This window comes from Aphelocoma coerulescens, chromosome 7, assembly GCF_041296385.1.
Source record: "Aphelocoma coerulescens isolate FSJ_1873_10779 chromosome 7, UR_Acoe_1.0, whole genome shotgun sequence".
NCBI lineage: Eukaryota > Metazoa > Chordata > Aves > Passeriformes > Corvidae > Aphelocoma > Aphelocoma coerulescens.
This window is the reverse complement of record NC_091021.1, coordinates 29,564,794-29,584,670: the sequence shown is the minus strand read 5'-3', so window position 1 is coordinate 29,584,670 and position 19,877 is coordinate 29,564,794. Positions and strand designations below refer to the sequence as shown.

Below are 19,877 nucleotides of genomic sequence, written 5' to 3'. Positions count from 1 at the left end.
ATAACCTTACCAACTAACGCTATTAACGTCTCTAAGGACAAGGCAGACCTATTTCTCCCTATAGAGGGGCGTTCTGAACCAGCCCTAAAAGGCGAGCTAAAAGGTGCCCGGGCGGGAACCCCTCCCTGACTCCCGGGACCGCCGCCGCACCCACCCCGGCCCCCGGCCGGCTCCACCGTGCCCGGTGCGAGGGGCGCGGGCGGTGCCCGCGGCTGCGCGGAGCTGTCCCCGCCCGGCCCGGGGGAAGTCCCGCCCCGCGCCCGCCGAGCGCCGGCAGCGGGCGGGGCGCGGGAGCCGCGAGATGGCGGCGGCCGGGAGCGGCGGGAGCCGGGCGGACAACGGCTACGGCGGGCAGCAGGCGCGGCGCAGGAAGGGCCCGGGCGCGCTGGCCACGGGCTACCTTGTTATCTACAACGTGGTGATGACGGCGGGGTAAGGACCGGGCGGGGCCGCTCGCGGGGCTCCCCGGCCGGGAGCGCCGCCGGGGCGCGGGGCTGCTCTCGGCCGAGCTGCGGCCGCGGGTGGGTCCGGCGGGGCGGGGCGGGGCAGGGCGGCTGAGGGTCCGGGCGGAGAGCAGCGGCCTCTCCAGCCGCCGTGCCCGCGCTCCCGTCCGCCCCGAGCCCGTGCGGCTGCACCGCCCGGTTGCCGGGTCCGGGCGCTTGGCTGTGCCCCGTGCCCCCCGTGCTGTCGGTGGCCCTGCCTTGCACTTTGGATAACGCTAAAACGCGCAGCCGGCCCTTCGCTCGCCGTTCCTTGTGCTGGAGGGGGCTCCTGCACGTACGTGCACAGCTGGCTTCCCGCTGTCCCCGCTGTCCCCGCTCTCCACCGTGCACTGTGACCATAATCCAGGCTGGGTGCCCTGGGTCCCCCGGAGCCGGTCCCTGTGCGGCCCCTGCCCAGCCTGTGCCAGGCCTCAGCAGCTCGTGGCCCGGTGTGACCCCTCAGTACTGCCCGGCCCCCTCCGCGGCTTGGCCTCTTTCACGTGCCCCTTCCAGAAGGAGTTCTGCACAGCAGCACAAGTGCGCGTTCCCTGGGAACTGTCGTGTTTTATAATTGACACCTTAATTTGCTCTGCAGCAATTGTCACGTCCAGGGGGCTGTAGATTCCTTGCATCACCATGTCTGTGGTGTAGGTTCCAGCAGTTTTCAGTAGTGAGGTGACCCTAAATACAGGGTATTTATCCACAGCAATAGTTAAAGGCAAAGGTCTTGAGCCCTGCAAGATTTCTCCATAAATCCTTCAGCTGCTCTGTAGTTCGAGGTTGAAGGCTGCTGTTGGGGCATGTGAGCTGCTGGACCAGCTTGGTGCTCTGCCCTTGCCCTGCAGAGTGCAGACTGGTGCCAATTGGGGCTTGCTCAGGTATGTTCTTAGGCATAAAAATTAAAATAGTGACAACTGGGGACTCTCAAGAGAAAGTAGATTTTTTAATTTTTTTTTTTAATGTGGCTGTGGTGTCTCATTGGAATCCAGATAAAAATAACACCATCTTTTGAAAGATTGAGGATATTTGGGTGGGAGGAGAAAAGAGCCTTTAAAATGGATCCCAAATGGGCATGTTTTCTGCTAGATAAACCCTGGCGGAGTTGAGCAAAGAGGGTAGTGTCATGTTTGAGGAGAAGGTTAGTGTAGAATTAATAGAGATACTATTTACTTCAATAAGGCAGGTGGACATGAAGATTCTTGTCTTTCCTGGTGACGGTGCTATTTCAGCTTACAAGATATTTACACTTGCGTGGAACAAAGGTAGGGGAGCAGGGAGAGCTCAGTTCTTGTGAGGTGCTTGGTACACCTGTTACCCAACAGTTGAGTTACTGTGAAATGTTACTAAGCAGGCTTATGTCTCCATAGGATATTTGCAGGGTATTTCACTCAGAGGGCAATGATAATTACTCACCAGTTTGATTTAAGTAATCTGTTGTTTCAGAAATAATTACATGAGTAATACAGCACATTGCCGACAGTCAGGAGGGCTTTTCAGTTTTGTTGTGGTGTCCCTGCACTGTGGTAATAAGTTCACCTCTCTGAGCTCTTCAAAGTAGTAAAAGTATTTCCCTGCTTATTTTGCTGCTCATATGCAATTCAATTGTGTTCATAAAAGATCTAAAAAACCTGAGAGGGAACCTGTGGTATAAATGGAAAGTTTTCTTCATGGCCATGAACTTTTTTGTCATGGCAGGCAAGCTCCTGAGCATGGGAAATTTCTTTTTCTTCAGAAGAACAAACTAAAAAAATTCAAGTGCTAGAAGCTCAGAAATAAATAACATAAACCTCTGTTTAGCTTTCTGTTGTCATGTAAATCTTGATCATGATGTTACCCATTTTCTTGATTTGCACCAAGCCTCCTAGAAAATTCCACTCTTGGGTGGGATGGGATTTATGGTGCTCTAACATGAGCTGCTTTTTTCTGGATGTGTTTGTGATTAGATGATTTTTGCGATTTGGGGAGTTGCCATAGGAGTTCTGTGATCATGATGATATCTCTGTGTTGTCTCTCACTTTTCTTTTGGGGTAGGTCACCGAGGGCTCTGACTGATAATTTGTCTTCAAATGAATGAGGAGTTTTGCTTCCCCTGGACACTGCTGAAATTCCATAATATACAAGGTTGAGCTTAGGAAAAAAGCTCAATTTGTTTCTTATTATGAAACGTTTTAAAAAGGTAGTTTTTCTGGAGCTGGTTGATGGAAGCTCAGTTGTTCAGATGAAAAGATCAAAAGATTGATACACAGCTGGTGGCAGTGATTATTTACTGACCCCATGTCAGTTGGAGTGCTCAGACTTAGTTTCTCAGACTGCACTGCCTTGGAAAGAGAATTGTGAAAAGAAAAAAACAAAAAAATTCAAGGTGCCCAGATGATGAAGTGATGCTGTAAAAGCACAGGGGATTTTTTTGAAGTGGTCTGTTTGGTTTGGTTTGCAAAAGGCTTATAAACAGAAGCACACAGCAACATTGTTGTTCAGTGAATAGGTACTAAAGTAAATGTTTTAAAACCATAGTTGCCTTAACTATTAACTTTATTTAAAATGGATCAAGTAACAGTTGAGAAATCTCAGCATAGCTACTGTATCTACTTTGCATTTATCTTGACTAAGCTAAAGAAAAGACAGCTGATTCCAAAAATAATAGATCTTACTTCTAGTTTTATGCTGCAGTACATGTAGTGTGTGGATTCATAGTAATACAGTGGTTTTTACAAGAGCACAACAGTAGAAAAAGCTTGTGTACCTGTGGATGCCTGACTGGAACTGCATGCACTTACCATTTGGTTCATGTTTTGGGTGATTTCTTTCAGAAATGGGACCAACATGGCACAACGGGGAATAACCAGTGCTGCAGCTGGTTCTCAGCTGTACTTGCTCAGGTTTTATTGCCCACGGTTCAAAGCGTTAAGCTACAGAAAGCCCTGCATCTTGTTTCTCTTTTGTTCAGACAGACTTTTCCCATCACAGTGTGAAGCTGTATAGTCATGCCTGACCTGGCATGGGAAGCTCATTCTGGAGGCATAGATGCAGCATAGAAATTATTTTTCCTAAAAACTGTGTTTGACCAAAATCACTGAATAGGGCTGGGTGGGGAGAGAGGGCATGTTGTTAGAGCTGGGTGTAAATGTTAGATAAGCTGCTTTAAAAGGTGATTATGTTTCTTATTTTTAGTCAAGTGCCGTAACTGACTAGTACTTCTGGGTATAAGTAGCTGTTGGTGGTATAAACAATGAATTTAAAAAGGATTTCACTCGAGATCGATGGTAATGTAATAGCTCTTGAATTTGCAAGGGTTTATGTTAATCAGTGTCAGCAAAGAGTGTTCTGGGTTATGAGTTTCATTGTCCATGTCTTCAGTGAGTGGTTGTTGAGAGTCAAAGTACACTTCTTCCTTGTAGATGCACTCACAGCTCTGCTGTATTCTCTTGCATAAATGTTGCAGAACCTGGGTAAACTTTGCATAAGAAAATGCCTTATTGTGACCTGTGAGAGAGTCAAGGGAGTTAACCTAAGGACCCACGCATGAAGCTTGTCTGTCAAGTCTGGCCAACTGAAAGTAAAAAAACTGTGTGTATGCCGTATTCATTTTTCTTATTCTGGATTAATCAAGGAATGTAATAGTCCAGTTTGGAGTTTACCGACAGCACAGCAGTAATTTAATGAAATGTAACTCCAGCTGGTTTATCAGGTAGAGTTCAGTGTGTAGGTCAGAGAAAGCTTAGCTTTCATGAGACAATGGTGCCTTTTGCTGCCCTTTTAACCTTCTTGCCAAGTTCCATTTTCAGCTGATACTCCTTGGTTCCACCTTCTCCTGTTCCACTTTCTCTAGTCTTAGAGGATGAAGAACAGTTTAAAAATCACAGAAGCAGGACAGAGGTACTAAAAGCTTCAGCACTAACTAGGCTCAGCTTTTCATTTTGTGTGGATTAATGCTCTGATTTGTATCAAATGCTTTTTGAAGGATAGTAAATGGAATGGAAGGTACAGTCTTGCTGGAGTCAGTGATCTGGCACAAGGGTGGAGGTGAGCAAAAGGCTGGAGTTCCTCTGGAAGCCATGGGATTTACCAGTTTCAGTTCAGGTGAGAACAGTTGGCAGGCACAACCAAGAACTGGCATCTTGTGCAACTGGAGAAGTTGCTCAATTCAGCAAAGTTTCTCAACAGACATGGAAGATCAGGAAAAACAGAGAAACAACAGATAAGAACAGGACAGTGTCAACCTGCTCTGATTTCCTGTTCCAAAGAAGAAGCAGTAGGTGTTGCAGGGGAGAATCACTAATGCTGTAGTGCTTACTGGTTTATTCTACACTGAAGTCCAAATACAAAAGGAATCTGATTAATTCTTTGTAAACAGCAATTACTTGGCAAATGTTTGTCCTTCGGTTTCACAAGACAGCTTTAACTGAAATAACTTGTCACTCTGAAAAAAAGGGAGGGCTTGTTTCTCTCCTGTTTATCTTCCCTACTCCCCCTGCTTTTCTTTGGTTCTTGTCTCCGGGAAGTTGAGGCAGAAATTAATTAGCTTTCTTTCAGTTCTGCTAATAGATTTTGTTACAAACACAAACTTGGATGCCAGAATTACTTATTGTTGAAAAATCTGAACTTCACTGTATTTCAAACAATTACTACATTTGAGATAATATGTGCACATACTTTGCAGTACCCAAGCTAATGTGGTACTTTTAAGACTCTAAAATGCTGTAAACGGAGGGAATTTCTTCATTATCCCTGTTACAAAACTACAGCTACACACATTTTTCCAAAGGGTAAAAACTATTGCATAGTTAGTGGGCTTGCTACATGACTACACACTGAGGTGAATTGTTAGCAGGGACACTTGGTGATTTACACGAGGGGTTTGGAGGGAGATGGAGGTAAAGTAGGGTGGCATTAAGAGCAGCTGAGAGTGAGACAGCCAGGATGAGCCTGTCAGTGAAAAGTTTGGGAGCCCTTGTTAAGGATTCTTCTTGACCGGCCAACCCCTTCTCCCCATGTTTGCCAAAAGCAATTTGAAACTAAAGTTAACTAAAGATGCTACTTTCAAATGAAAGACTATTTGACCAGGGTTGATAACTCACCTTGAGTTTGTGGCTTGTCATAGACTTGACTAAAGAATTTCTGATGTTGTGGGCAAGCACCAGCTCTGGACAGCTGTGGTAGGGAAAGTTTCATCAGCGAGGATGAAAAATACTTAGGTTTGTATAATTTACCTGAGGGGAAAATCAGCAGGGCTAACAGGTCACATTGTTCACGTACAGTTGCAGTTATATGGGCACTACTTACACAGGCTTAGACTGATTTGTTGGTTAAAAAGGAAAACCGGGATGGGAATGGCCATGCTGCCTTCAAGGCTTTAGCAGGCTCAGTTTCCTTGCAGTTATTTATCTGTAACTATTTCTAATGTGATGTATGCTACCAACTAAGCTGGATGACTTCTCATAAAGTCTAGGGGTTTACTTTGAACTGAAATGTTAAAATCGATGCCTTCTGAATCTTGCATATGTCACGCTGCTGTAAGTTGGTAAGAGATCTCTGACTAGCTGTCCAGGGTTTTCTGCTTAAAGTAAACAAAATGTGATGCCAATCTGCCATGAAAACATGCCATAACTAAATTAAATAGGGCTCACTGAAAAACAAACTGAGACATTAGAGATAGTGGTACCATGCTGGTGCTGAAAAATGCTTAAAAATGCATCATCTTTCATTTGGATAAATTAGTAGAAGGTGCAAGTATTTAACATTTCCAGTGTTGCAGAGTTAGTGTATTTCAGGACAGTTCTGCCTGTCGCTTTCTCAGATATCGAAAGAGGGATTAAAGATTTCTTTGTGTTTATGCTTTGCTTGATGTCTCCTTTATTCTCTTTCAGGTGGCTTGTTATTGCAGTTGGTCTAGTTCGGGCATATCTGGCTAAAGGCAGCTACCACAGCCTTTACTATTCAATAGAAAAGCCCCTGAAATTCTTCCAGACTGGAGCTTTGCTTGAGGTGGGTGTAGTCCTATTCCCTGGCATTAAGAATATTTGCATGAATATCTTGTATTCATGTATTGTGGTATTTCTTACATTTACTTTAATTCTACTGAACATCTCGCACAAAAGCTGAATTTTCCTTTTAGCAAGTGGTGAGGGAGTTTTACTGTCTGCTATTTAGCTTGGGCAGCAGAGCTAAATATTAATCTTAATCATTGAAATGCAAATACTGAATCTTAAGCTCTTGTAACAGAACTAAATGTGTGTCTGAATTGCTTAATTTGAAATGTTAGTGATTTGAATTTTTCTTTTTGTTCTAGATTCTGCACTGTGCACTTGGTAAGCTTGCAAATTTTCAGTTTATTATTTTTATAGAAGACTGCACTTTTAGCAATATATTAGCAAGAAAAATTTTACAGTCTGTGAATTGCCAAATTTAATTCTTGCATAACTTACTAATTTTTGTTTGAAATACATTCCAGTTTTTTACTCCCTAATTTGAGAAGTCACAAAACAGTAAAACTGTGCTTCAGCTCCTATCTGAATGTTCACTAGCCACTATTTAAAGAGTAAGAAAGCATTGAGGTTCCTAAAGCTGCAACTCCAAACTTGCTGGTTTTCATCATCCTCCAGACAGTCCACGGACCAGAGGGGGCATTAGATTGTAGGTTCATAGTGAATTCCTGTAGGGTGTTTTAATAACCAAGTGAGGTAGTGGGGAGAGCTCAGACTTGTGCACAGGAATGTGTCAGCAGAGGGCAATCTGGTTCTGTCGTTGATGAAGTAGTTCTGACCCTCCTGAATCATCCAGTTACTCTGAACACGCCTTAAAAAGGCAGTTTGTAAACTGTGCACAGGTCATCCCAAGAAATGAATGACCATATACACCTCAAATTAATGTAAAGGCTTCTCAGAGTAAACTGTGTGTATCATCTATTTACCTGTGTTGCCAAGGCAGTCCTTCCAATGCTGTTTTATTTTACTAAATCTCAATTACGGTTTTTTTCCAGAATAAACCATACTTCTAAAAAAAAAAATTGTCGAAAATTAATATTAAAACGTGCCAATTTTAAGGTCTTATTTAACAGGTGGCAAGAAGGAAAAGTTAAATCTTGGAACACTGGACAGAAAACCTTGCAGACAAAATGCTGTTTTTACCATCCTAAATCCATAATGCTCTGCTATTTTCTTGACCTAAAGTGGTGTGCAGACACCAGTGTTTATTAGTACTAAATCTAAGTATGTAAAAAGTGTAACTGGATTATAATTTCTTCACATTTGGGTGTCTGTGCCCATACAGATCAGTGAGTGGCAAGAGGAAGTCGTGTGTTTCACCTTCCAGGCTGATGCAGAACAGCAAATAAGATGATTATACAGCCTGCCTGTGTGCAAAACTAATAATTCTGGCTCAGTTGATTTGATGTGCGGATCCATTTAGCCCATGTTATCCTTAAGAGCACAATTTAATATTAGTGAAAAGAGCCCATTAGGGGAATGTGGCAACATTTTATACCATTATTATTCTATCATTGCTTTCCCTAACAAAGCTCTTTTGGAAAGGAGTTATTTTCTCATAACTGGCCATGGATTATATTTTTTTCTCTTAATGGAAGTGTTTGTCAGCTAAATAAAATGAGGGGGTTTTGCACAGCTGGATGCACTGCTGCTGTCTGCTGTAGTCCTACTGACTCTAGCAAAAGTTTCTATGCAAGGAGAAACAGGAAACTTGCAGATTCCTTTGCCCCTGCTGAACTAATTGCTCTAACTAGAGCTGTAATTCTCTGTCAATAGAAGAGCTTATCTGTGACAGATGGCTGTGTGTATCAGCATAACTTTTCTTTCCACATCTTTTCAGTAGAATCTGAAATGTTAGCATCTGTCAGGCAAGTCCTTCAAAATATGAGGGTTGGTAGGGAAGTGTCTCTATGAAGCATGGTTGACAAACAGGACTTTGACATATGGCAAAGGTTTAAAAAATGCAGAGCTGTACCTGGAAGGGAGGTAACATGTAGCCCAGACACCAAGACAAGATGATAAGACTGAGGAGAACTATGTCTGAAGGATTTTTCTTTTTACTCTCAAAGAAGCCAAACATATGAATGAAAATAATTCAAATGAAACTTGCTTTTGAGTTTCTTATTCTTTCTTCCTGTTTCATTTTCCTCATTGGTTCTCTACATCTTTCTGAGGCTGTTGTGTTGCTTGTGATTTGCATTAGCTTTAGAAAAACTTTTTACTGTATTTTAGGAGCTAGACCTGCTCTGGCATTTGTCTTTATCATTTAGCTATTGGAGGAAAATAAAACTTTGTGATGCAAAGTTTAGAAATTTTGTGTAGTCTTGCAGTCTGAAGCTATTCCTGCTCTATCAGACCTGGGTGTGTAGGGTCCTTTTACTGGCAGTTTAATTGGCACCTCAGAACTTGCTGGGAGAACCAGTGATATCTGCTTCCTTGAGAGGATCTTCAAGTCATTTCTGTACCTACCACTGCATCAGCTGTTGCTTGGGGTTTGTTTGTTGTGGGGTTGGTTTTTTTGTTGGTTGGTTTGGTGTTTTATGAGTTGTATTTCCAGGAAGGAATTATAAACTTTGCATCTATCAAAATATGGGCTAGATTAGTGTTTCTGAAAAATAATTTTTGCTGGCTGTTTTTTTCGGTTATACAGTGCAAAACATATTGGTTTTGCTTTTTAAATCACAATAATGAAGAGTAACTTGGATATTTTAATCAAACAGGGTTTATTTGAAGCCTGTATCCCAAAAGCTGTTTGATTGAAATTATCTTATTGAGCTGTTCCATGTATTGAAGAATGTGCTGTTATTGCACCAAGACCAATTACTTTTGTTTACATTTTGATGCAGAAAGTCTTGTCAGGGGATTGCACTGCATTAGGCTGTATAAACACACCAAAAGACTAACTCCATATTTTCAAATTAAAAAAAAATTAAATGCTTTCCTTCCAGAAATGTCAAACACCTGGACTTCGGTGTAGCTGTGTTTTATTTCCCCATCCCTACCTCCCACCCTGGTAGTCAGGAATATTTACTAATTGCAAAATATCTTCCAGGCATTGTTCCCTCTTCTGTTGTTCTGACTGCTTTCCAAGTGATGTCAAGGGTTTTCCTGACGTGGGCAGTAACACATAGTGTAAAAGAGGTAAGTCAAGCTACAAATTGATAGAAAAACTATTGATCCATGGTGAAAAGCAAGTGTTGATTTCTGTCTTATTGTCCTTAAAATGTCTTCTTTTTGTATCCCAACATGGGAAATTGTTCATCTGAATTTCTGTGGATCAAAAGAAATAAAAATAGATTTGATGTCATCTTTTGTTGACGGTCAAACAGAGCAAGGTCTGATTCTCTCACTGTGAGACATCTAGCTCCTGGATAGATTCTGCAGTCCTTACTGACAGGTAAAGAGGTTCCAGTGTGTAACGCAGAACACTGAATTTGGTACAGCCTTCTAGTGTTCATCTCATTAGTGCCATAATTAAAAAGGAAATCTCGCTGCCCTCCTGCATACACAATTCACTTTTTGTGGCATCTGAAACTCACCCTCAGTTGTTTGTGCACCACAGTGCCTCCATGCTCTCCATTGTCACTCTCCAGGATAATCTCTCCTCTGTCCTTCATTCAACTTTCTTATGTCCAAATGTAGGTGGTTTTTGGGGGCTGTGTGTTTTTCCTCACTGCTCACCACACCAAAGAGTGCTGTACTTTATGCAGGTCTCTTTAGAATCTTTTGGAAGCCATGTTTTTTGAAAATTATTCCTGACAGCTGTTTTAAAATCTAGACATGCTTTAATTGGTAGAGGTTATGCTGACTGACTCATGTCATCTGAATCCTTTTAGTAGCCCAAATATGCTGCATCTCTGCTGTTCCTTTAGCCAACTGATCTTACTGGTTTTCTTCTCATTAAAGGAAGAAATTAGTCTTGGTACCAGTGTCAGCATGGGTGCCTGAAATAAGTGACAGTCATTTTATGCATAAGATTATTTGTGACTTGCCATGGAGAATGTCTTAAGGAACTTGTCTTATTACAAAGTCTTGAGGGAAGCTGCTTTCTCTTCCTTCCTCCAAAGCTGTTACCAGAGCAGCCAGGCACATGTAGAGTACCATAAGTCACTGTAGTTCCTAGTAATTAACAGCCCTTTCTGGTATTGTGGTGCTTGTTCACGTGAAGCTTTAGTTTCATGCTACTTAAAGTGGAGGAATGTTGTTTTTCTCAATAAACATAAAATCTTGGAAATAATTATTTTCTAATGGATTTCCCTTTTGGTGCAAATTAATGTACTCTGGTCTCTGTTAATTCACCAAGAATCAGTACTAGATTTTGAACAAAAAAAAAAGCCATAATCTCAACACATAAAATTTTATATATATGTATAAAATACTTTAAAATAAATATTCTTGGAGTTTCGCTTGTTATCTATATGATGTTGGGATACCTGGTGCTTCATAAAGAACGGTGATAATCTGTTTTTATGAATTGTGTACTGGTTTTGATGTAACCCAAATATTAAAGGTTAGATTGAATGGATTAGAATTATTCCATGTGCTGTCTGTTAGACATCAAAGAAAGAACTGTAATATGATTGTGGGTTAGGTTTTTTTGAAGCTTATGCCCACATTCTCACCAGAGAAAACCAACAAAATGGGAGAAAATGGGAGCAATAAATTTAGCCAAACATTTGACTTTTAACAAGGATTCTTTCAACAATACTCCATGCAGATTTTTTTCTCCACACTTGTGTGGTCTTCTGGCTAAAGTCTTGCAAGAGGCTGTATTATGTGTTGCTTTTTTAATGTCTTAGAAAGTGGGTATAAGAATGTCAAGGATGAGGAATCCTGTGATGAGTTTCTGTAAGTCTGTGACTTAGAGCAAATAAATCAAATAAGAGGCTGTATTCCGACCCCTCCCCTTCCCCCAACCAGGGAGCCTGCAGGCTCACCTGGGGAGACGTATTGCAAGTGTCACAAGTGTTCTACTTTCTCTAAAGGGCTGTCTGCACAAGTGAGCTCCATGGTGAAGGCCAGGATTAAATTGTCACACAGCTTTATGGAACTTGTAAGCGATGCAGTTGCATGATGAGGTTCTTGTAAAATAAAATGCAGTTTTCCTCTTTAACTTTTTGAGTGAGGCTTGTTCAGTATCTTGCTTTTCCAGACTGTTTTCATATATAATACAGCTGAAAGAAGAAATGTGTATTGCATCCCTCCTGTCAGGATACACTTCTGGAAATGTGATGTGATTTGAAGCATGCTTCTCGCCACTAACATGTTTGTGCTTTTTGTTGACTTCAGTGCTGATGTGTTGTTAAACTCAATATGAAGCTGTTCACAATAAATGTTAAAGCATGGCAAATGTTAAAGCACTGCACACTTCTCCTTGCCTGCACTGTAGGAGCAGTTGTTGGTATTGTGGAAGAGGGCCTGGCATGTAATCACTGCTGGCCATTACATCAGAAAGGAATCAGTTCAGTGAATTTTACTGTTTCCCCTGCAAAGGAAGGAGGAGAACGAGCAGCCTGGCATGAAGGGCTGGGAGGATGTAGGCATAGGAGAACAGAAAGTGTCCTTCAGTTCAAAAGGTGTCTTTTTGAATTTGTGTGAGCACTGAGATCATCTGGTGACATCATGGCAGGCTTTTGTGGAATTCCATTCTGATAGATAATTCTGCACCCAGTTCTGATGGGTGGTTAAAAAATGGTGTCAGCAGGTATTTGCTGCTTATCCCATTGGGTTCAATTACAGATGAGTTGCAAATAAGTGTAATACAGTTTTAGAGGAACCTTTGTAGAACACACAGTCAAGAGATGCTGTGAAAGCAACATATACAGCATGTGGAGCTGGTAATTGGGACTCCGCTATCTGCAGTTGTGAATTGATACCTTCAATCAGTAGTAAAGCATACTTACCTACAAGAAGGAAGAACATCTTTATTATATTTAAGACTAAGTTGTAGTAAAAAGTCCATGCTGGAAGGGTCAGAACTCTGAATAGATGAGTACTGTTGAAAAGGCTGATTCATCACTGCTTTACATCCAGGTAAAATTTGAGCAATGCCATACAACACAATAGTCAGGCACTTTGTGCCTACTGTGAAGCTTCCTTTTTTTTTCCTTAATTTTATGTTTTATTTTTTAATTACTGTACCAGAGAACCAGCTCTTTGGAGAGAGACGTGCTGTTCCAACATTTTCCATCATTATACTTGCATAGTGCTGCTGGTTTTGCTCTTCTGCATTGGATTGCTTAATTATGTGTTTAGCTGAAATTTTCTGCAAATTTGTCAAACTGTTACTCTTAACGTAGAGAAATTTCCCTTTCCATTCTTAAGGAGAACATTAAAAACCTCTCAGGCTTTATTTTGTCAACTCCCAGTTCTCATCTTGCATCTTAAAAGACAGTGGTTTCTTTTATATTTTAGTGAACATTGTCTGCTATTCACAGTACTGTAAAAAAGCTAAAATATATTCAGGACCCTCCTTGATATGTTGGCTTGAAACATATGCCAAAAAATGATGCCTATTGTATGATTGACCCTATTAAGAGAGCTGGACAAATAAGATGTAAATAAAGTGTAAAGTGTGTCTTTCCTTGAAAGACTGGCATGAAAAAAAGTAGTGGAAGAAGAATTGAATTCTCAGGGCAGCATTGACTGACTTTAGTGGTTTATGAAAGGTCTACTGTGTATTTGCCTTATCTTCAGCCTGGAGGAGGAATGATGCAAATGCAGCATTAGCAGGGACTAAAAGAATAAGACTCTTGAGAAATTGTTTTGTAAATCAGTTCTCTGGGGATTTATAATGTACATTTCAGTCATCTTTATCTGAAGTACTGAAAAATTGCCAGTGCTCAGAGAGAAGTTCTGACAGTGACAGGCTGGTGGACAGCTATGTGAGTGTGCAAGAAACTTTATAATGATAACCACCAGTTGCCAGTCTTCTTTCTTCCTTAAATAGGGACACAAGCTATGAAGGCACAATCAATGATTAAGTGACCTAACAGGGTTCTGTGTTTCATAATGGTGTGAACTATTATTTTAATACTGTTTTAATAACTTATAATACAGAGGAAAGGAGGGAGATTAGACCTCAAAGGCAGTGTTAGAGATGTCATATGATAGAGCTGGACTGTAACTGCTGTAATTTTCTACTTCCATGCGTATGATTCACTGTCAGCATCCCAGTTTCTTGTCCTTGCTCATATCCTTGGATGCTACTTCAAGCTACAGACTTTTGGGTTTTGACTTTACTGATTTCCAGAACTAGGGAAAGAAGGGGGATTTAAAGTGCAGGTTGAAGCCTGTGACTCACAGGTTTAGGGAGAAGCTCATCACTAAGCTGCTACTCCTGATTTGACCAGAAGATGCAGCTCTGGAGTGCTTGTCGAGCACATTCCTCCTTTGTAACAGCAGCATCTGGGAAGTGCTGTTAACTTTTCCATGTTGAGAGCTAAGTCTTGCTTATAAAGTAGACCTCAAACAGGATTTGGATCCTGCAGCAATGTATAAAAATAGATTTGCTCTTTTATGATGATGTAAGGGAGATTAATATATAAACAAATTATCAGAATGTGGAAAAAGATTAAGGTGCTTCTGCTGCAAAATGCATTGAAAGTGACCTGAAATGTTATATGCAGCAGAACATAGACTTACAGCACAATACAGATTACCAGCAGCTCTACATTCCAGGATAGCTCAAGATTTCTGAATACATTTTTCTGGGTTTTCCAGTCTGTAATAAAGCTTTTTCTGGGTAATTCCCATGAGTGTTTTTACCCAAAAGTATATGATCAGTTGATCAGTTCCCTCCTATTAAAAAGTTTCTGGTTGTCCATATATATATATATATGTGTGTGTGTATATATATATATATATATATATGTTCTTGTTCCTTTTTTTTCCTCTTGGTTTGTACTTTGTCCAAGATGAATAGAGTGCACCACCCACATCTCCTGACTTCCTTTTCTCTTTCTTCAAGAGAGGAAAAGAGAAAAGGTGGGCCCCTGCGGCTGAGCTCTTTTCATTCCCACGGTCCAGTGAATATGGGCTCAAGGTGCTTATACAGCTGGGAATTATGTTGAAGAGGGGAGAGAAGGAGGGAGAAGGCTGTATAAAAATCACATCTGCTCTTTCAAGAGTTTGTACTGTGGGTATGTGACCCCACATATACTTGATCCATCTGGAACTTGAACATCATAATGATCCTCCATAATCTGATAAATATAACTCTTCATTTTAAAATACATTCTTTTGATGATTAACCTTCTAAATATCACAGATAAAGGTAATTTATCACAGAATATTTTGAGCTGGAAGGGACCCACAAGGATCATTGAGTCCAGCTCCTAAATGAATGGCCCATACAGGGATCAAACCCACAATCTTGGCATTATTAGCATCATGCTCAGACCAACTGAGCTGATCTCAGGCTTAAAATATGGAGGGAGTTACAGCTAGTTCAGTGATGTGTGACTGACATAAAAGCTCCAAGAGGTGTAAAGCAGTGAAACATGATATTCCTTGGGTGTAACATTAGAGGAACTAATGTTATGATAAGCAGAAAATGGAGCAAGGAACAGTGAATCAGGTACCTGTCAAGCTTACCTGAGGTGAGACACTCTGAGCATTGTTCTTCTCTCCTCCCAGCCTGACATCTGGTGTTAGCTGTTTTGCTGCTGCTCAAAAGTAGGACCCAGTTGTTCACCAGAGAAAGGAAAACTGTGTTTCTACTTAGAAGTACCATGAAGTAGTATCAGAATATTAAATGTAAACCAGGTATCGAGTGTTAGACCATTCTTTCTGCACTGAGACAATCGTAGGACTGAAATAGAAGCTGGTACTCTATAGGAATGAGAAGAGTTAAGAATTATACTCAGCATTTCAGGGATTTATTGTACCAATTTACCTTGCACAGAATATGAGAGCTTAAGTTACCTGATCATGAAGCAGAGCTATTCTGAAGCAACTAGAAAAATTCAGAGCATGATAAGAAGGGTTTTTTACTGTTGTTACTAATGTTGCTTTTAAGCTCATTCTTGGAGTCTGATCTCTAAAATGATGCAGTAAAGCAACCTACAGGAATTGATTTCTGTGAGGTTTTCTTGGGTCTGGTGGGTAACTGGTAATGCTCAAGTTCATACTAAGGCTTTTTTCCTTTCTCACAGGTACAAACTGAAGACAGTGTCCTCTTGTTTGTAGTAGCTTGGACAATCACCGAGATAATCCGTTACTCTTTTTACACGTTTAGCTTGTTAAACCATCTCCCTTATCTCATCAAATGGGCCAGGTCGGTAGCATAATAAAAATCACAGCTTTAAAGCACTGATCTGACAGGGATATTTATCTTGTAAAGTAGTTGCAGTGCGAAAAATTAGATTCTGACTTCAGGTAATTGCCCTGTTTGTGAACGTGACTGCCTAGCTTCTTTCCAGCAGATTTCTGGGTTACAAAAATCTATTGCATTGCAAGCTGAAAGAGTAGTTTGTCTGAACTCAGTTCCATTTACAAAATGATTGTTTGTCAGAAACTGATATTTAACAGTAAGGGACGACAGTAAGTAAACTGACATTTAGCAGTAATTCTTGAATCCAGTTGTTGCACTTGATATATAATTTAAGCTCATTGATTAACATCAACTATATTTGGCCCCATTTTAAGTAGTAAAATGACCTCTACCAAAGAGTTCAGAAATCAAAATAATAAAGTCTGTGTGTGTAGAATAGTTTTAAAGATAGTTTTTAGATTCTCAGATAAAATCTTAAGTATTTCCAAATGATTCCTGATTTAAATACTTACCTTGTAATAAAGTTAATACCTTGCCAAATAAGAGCTAAGAAAAATAAATACTGAGTGGAGAATTCAAAATTTGAATAGTCATAATATCATTTAACAAATATTTTGTCAGAGTTTGCCATAACTTTTAATTTTTTCTGTGTATGTTTCATTCTAGGTACACTTTGTTTATAGTATTGTATCCAATGGGAGTGTCAGGCGAATTACTCACAATATATGCTGCATTGCCCTTCGTCAGGCAGTCTGGCTTGTATTCCATTAGTTTACCTAACAAGTACAATTTTTCATTTGACTACTATACATTCCTGATCCTGGTCATGATCTCTTACATTCCAAGTAAGTATGAGTTTGTTAGGTTTTTTAGTATTAACAGCTGTACCGGGAAAAACAAACAATTGTGGGATTAATGTACATAGAAGTAACTAATTTAGCCTGCTGATGGCATTGTGTAATTTTTGCATGGTTCACAGAGGTTTAGTATCTCATGGAAATTTCAGCTTTTGCTGTTTGTGTGTGTATATTCTCCATCCTCTACTTTGTTGTTCTGCAAACATGCTGTGTAACATAGTCTTAGAAATAAGAGGAGAAAAAGCTCTGGATAGAGAGAGGTGAAGGAGGCACCAGTGTGTATAAAGTGCCTTAGAGTCTGAAAAAGTGACACTAGAATTACAAAAAATCAAACAAATCTGTACATTTCTCCTGGAAGGACTTTTTCCTCCCTGCAGTCTATTCTCTTTGTATTGTGTGCATGCAGTTAAGGCAACTTCTATGATCTGCTTCTACATGCAGAGTAAATAAGGCATTTTGCCTTTAAAAATGTGATTGCTCTAGCAAAAAAATAAATAGTGCCTGAAGCCTAAGGACAACATCAGTTCATCTCTTTAGAGTGTAAAAGGCAATAGATAACTTAAGCAAAAAGTGGATAAGCACATCCTCTAATGGAGAATTGGTGACCTTGACCATGTGACTGTGCATCTTGCCGGCCTCGCTTCACACTTTATTGACTTGAGTCTGTTTTCTCCTCAGTCTTCCCTCAGCTGTATTTCCATATGCTACATCAGAGGCGAAAGGTACTCTCCCACACTGAAGAACATAAGAAGTCGGAGTAATTCCAACTCTTTTTCAGAACTTTTCAAACATCAAAATGCTGCAGTTTTTCAATACCCAGCACATTTGTAAAGAATATACCAAGATAAGTCAGAGGTAAAAGACCAGTAATTTAGCAAGAGTAACCAATAAATCTGATTTCACTGAAATTCCAGGATGTCAAACATTAAAATAATTTTCAGCTTGCAGTGCTTCAGAAAACTTAAACTTTATATGGCTTGGCAGTTAACCTTTTCCTTAAATGATGTGCTAAATGGTTTTCATTTATTACTAAATGCCTGAAGGTTGCAGTATGAGTGATGAAGTTGTAGCCACTAAATGCCTGAATTGGGATTATATTACTGATACCTCTTTTTTTTAAGTGCTTGACTGCATGCCAGAAACTGTATGTATTGCTGTGAAAGCAAACAATATGCTCTGGAATACTTCAGGATAATGTCAGAGACTTCAGTGGAGAATGTAATCTGGGCAAAGTGCTTGAACTTGGAAAGGTAGGTTGTGTATTAAAAGGTGATGGGAACAAGAACAAGAAGCCAGTTACAGAAAATGAGGGGAATGTGGTTCTTTAGGACTTTAAACAGCACAGTGTCTGACCAGAGTGTGTTCTCTGAAGATCTTGTTTAAGCTGATTACCCAAATGCTAATGTTAATTCCAAGGCTGTACTTCTTATCTGAAACATTAAAACTCCGCCAAGTACTGCATCCCTGAATACTTTTTTTTATGTATTGAAAAAAAAAAATAATAACTGTAACACTGCTAGTGGTATCAGCCAGAAACAGGTGCAGTTCTCCCTTTTTTACTTTAAATTATCATCTCTAATCACTGTCTGTGATACTCATCCTTCAGTGCTGAGGACTACTTGGTCTGCTGTGGTCTGCTGTGTTTGAGGGCCTTGTTCCTCAGCCTAACTTTTCTCAAGTGACTGAGGTGATCACGGGCACATCCAAGCAGGCAGTTCCAGGCACTCGACTTCTGAAGTGTTGCAAAGTCATAAGATGCTCCTTGCAAAGCAGATTATCTCACATGTTACATGCTGCTTTTGCAGACTGGACAAGCCACCCTCATCTGTTCTTTGGAAAGAGTGGAAAACCACAGAAAGTTATATTCTCCTAGGTGCTTTCTCTGGGTTCTCAGCTTTCCTTTTACCTTGGGAAGGTAAAAGGAAAATGAAAGAGCTGAGAAAGCCTTGTGGTGAGGCAGAAAGCATTAATGCTGTATGAGCTGTGTCCCAAATCTAGAAGAAACTTCATTGGGAATAAAAAGGTGGGGAATGGAAGAAACAAAGGGAGAAGGGAAATGAACAGAAATCCAAGTAGAGACAAAAGGAAATGTAGGTTATGGCTTTGTTCTGTTAGGAATTGATGGCCAAATGTCTTGTCTGCACCCAGTCAGAGTCACTAGACAAGACCACATGGGCTTCTCTGGCTCCCCTCTTGTTACATGATTTAGTGCATAAATGAGTGACCACTCCCATGCTACCTACAGTGCTGCCTCGTGCTCCCCTGGACATGGCCCAGTTGTGTTTGACACATCCCAGCTCTCCCTAAACACAGCCAGGAAGTACTGAGGACACAGGCTCTCTGTTGTAGCACTTGGGAAGAGATGGATTTACAATTATTTAGGTTGATGCTTGTCAGAGCTGTATTTAAAAAAAAACAACTTGGCATTTTTCAGTAATTTTCTTTGGCTTCATCAAAAGGACTGAATTTTCCTAACTCTCACTATATAGAGCCCTTCGTGTTCAACACAAACACAACTATTACAAGCAGAGAGAGGGTAAGAGTAATAATCTTTGCTTCTATTGTCAACATTTTGGAGCCAATTATTGACTGGATTAAAAAATACAGGAGGTTGTAGCAAGTTGGGTGTTGGTCTTTTCTCCCAAGTTACAAGCAATAGGACTAGAGAATACTGCCTCATGTTGTGCCAAGGAAGGACTAGATTGGATATTAAGAAAAATTTCTTCATGGAAAGGCTTGTCAAGCATTGGAACAAGCTGCCCAGGGAAGTGGTAGGGTCACCATCCCTGAAGGTATTTAAAAGAGCTGTAGAGGTAGTGCTTAGGGACATGGTTTAGTGGGATTTTGCAGTGTTAGGATAATGGTTGGACTCAATCTTAGAGGTCTTTTCCAACCCAAACAATTCTGTGATTCTATTACTGTGGCCATATACAACCTCAGAATGGTTTTGGATTCAAAGATGCAACAATTCAATTCATTTCTGTATGAGCTTATGTGCTTTGTTGTAGTGATCTGAGAAATGTTATTCTGAACTCATTGTTTGAAAGTGTAAACTTCAGCCTCTGAGCAAAACATCTCCTTTTGCTTATACTTGCTGTTAAAGAAGTTAATGTCAATATTTCTGAAGGATGTCATCTAAAAGATCTGATTTCCTGACGTACTTAGGTTGCTGGATATTGTCAATGCTCAGCTCCTGAACTTTTTAAAATTTGATTTCTGTTCCCAAATAAAAGATTTGGTTTCAAATTTGTTGGTCCAATTTGGAGGAAAAAAATGGCTG

General features: G+C 40.4%; 1 protein-coding gene across 3 annotated transcripts; it reads left to right on the top strand.

Moving 5' to 3' along the window:
* Positions 1-248: 248 nt before the first annotated feature.
* HACD2 (3-hydroxyacyl-CoA dehydratase 2) lies at positions 249-19,843 on the top strand. 3 transcript variants are annotated; one of them, XM_069021087.1, is made up of 7 exons: positions 249-432; positions 6,350-6,467; positions 6,772-6,790; positions 9,519-9,607; positions 15,622-15,743; positions 16,407-16,585; positions 17,276-19,843. In XM_069021087.1, the coding sequence occupies exons 1-7, from the start codon at positions 302-304 to the stop codon at positions 17,356-17,358; spliced, it is 741 nt and encodes a 246-aa protein (XP_068877188.1). In that variant the 5' UTR covers positions 249-301; the 3' UTR covers positions 17,359-19,843. The 3 variants fall into 3 exon arrangements, with proteins under 3 accessions (XP_068877188.1, XP_068877189.1, XP_068877190.1); XM_069021088.1 differs by lacking the exon at positions 249-432 and adding an exon at positions 822-1,019; XM_069021089.1 differs by lacking the exons at positions 249-432; positions 6,772-6,790 and having other exon boundaries at positions 6,382-6,467.
* The last annotated feature ends 34 nt before the right edge of the window (positions 19,844-19,877 follow it).

Excerpts from the sequence above, each read along its gene's own strand:
- HACD2 (XM_069021087.1), top strand. The coding sequence starts at position 302 with ATGGCGGCGGCCGGGAGCGGCGGGAGCCGGGCGGACAACGGCTACGGC. Across the intron at positions 433-6,349 it reads AACGTGGTGATGACGGCGGG|GTGGCTTGTTATTGCAGTTG; the intron begins GTAAGGACCGGG and ends ATTCTCTTTCAG. Across the intron at positions 16,586-17,275 it reads CATGATCTCTTACATTCCAA|TCTTCCCTCAGCTGTATTTC; the intron begins GTAAGTATGAGT and ends TTTTCTCCTCAG.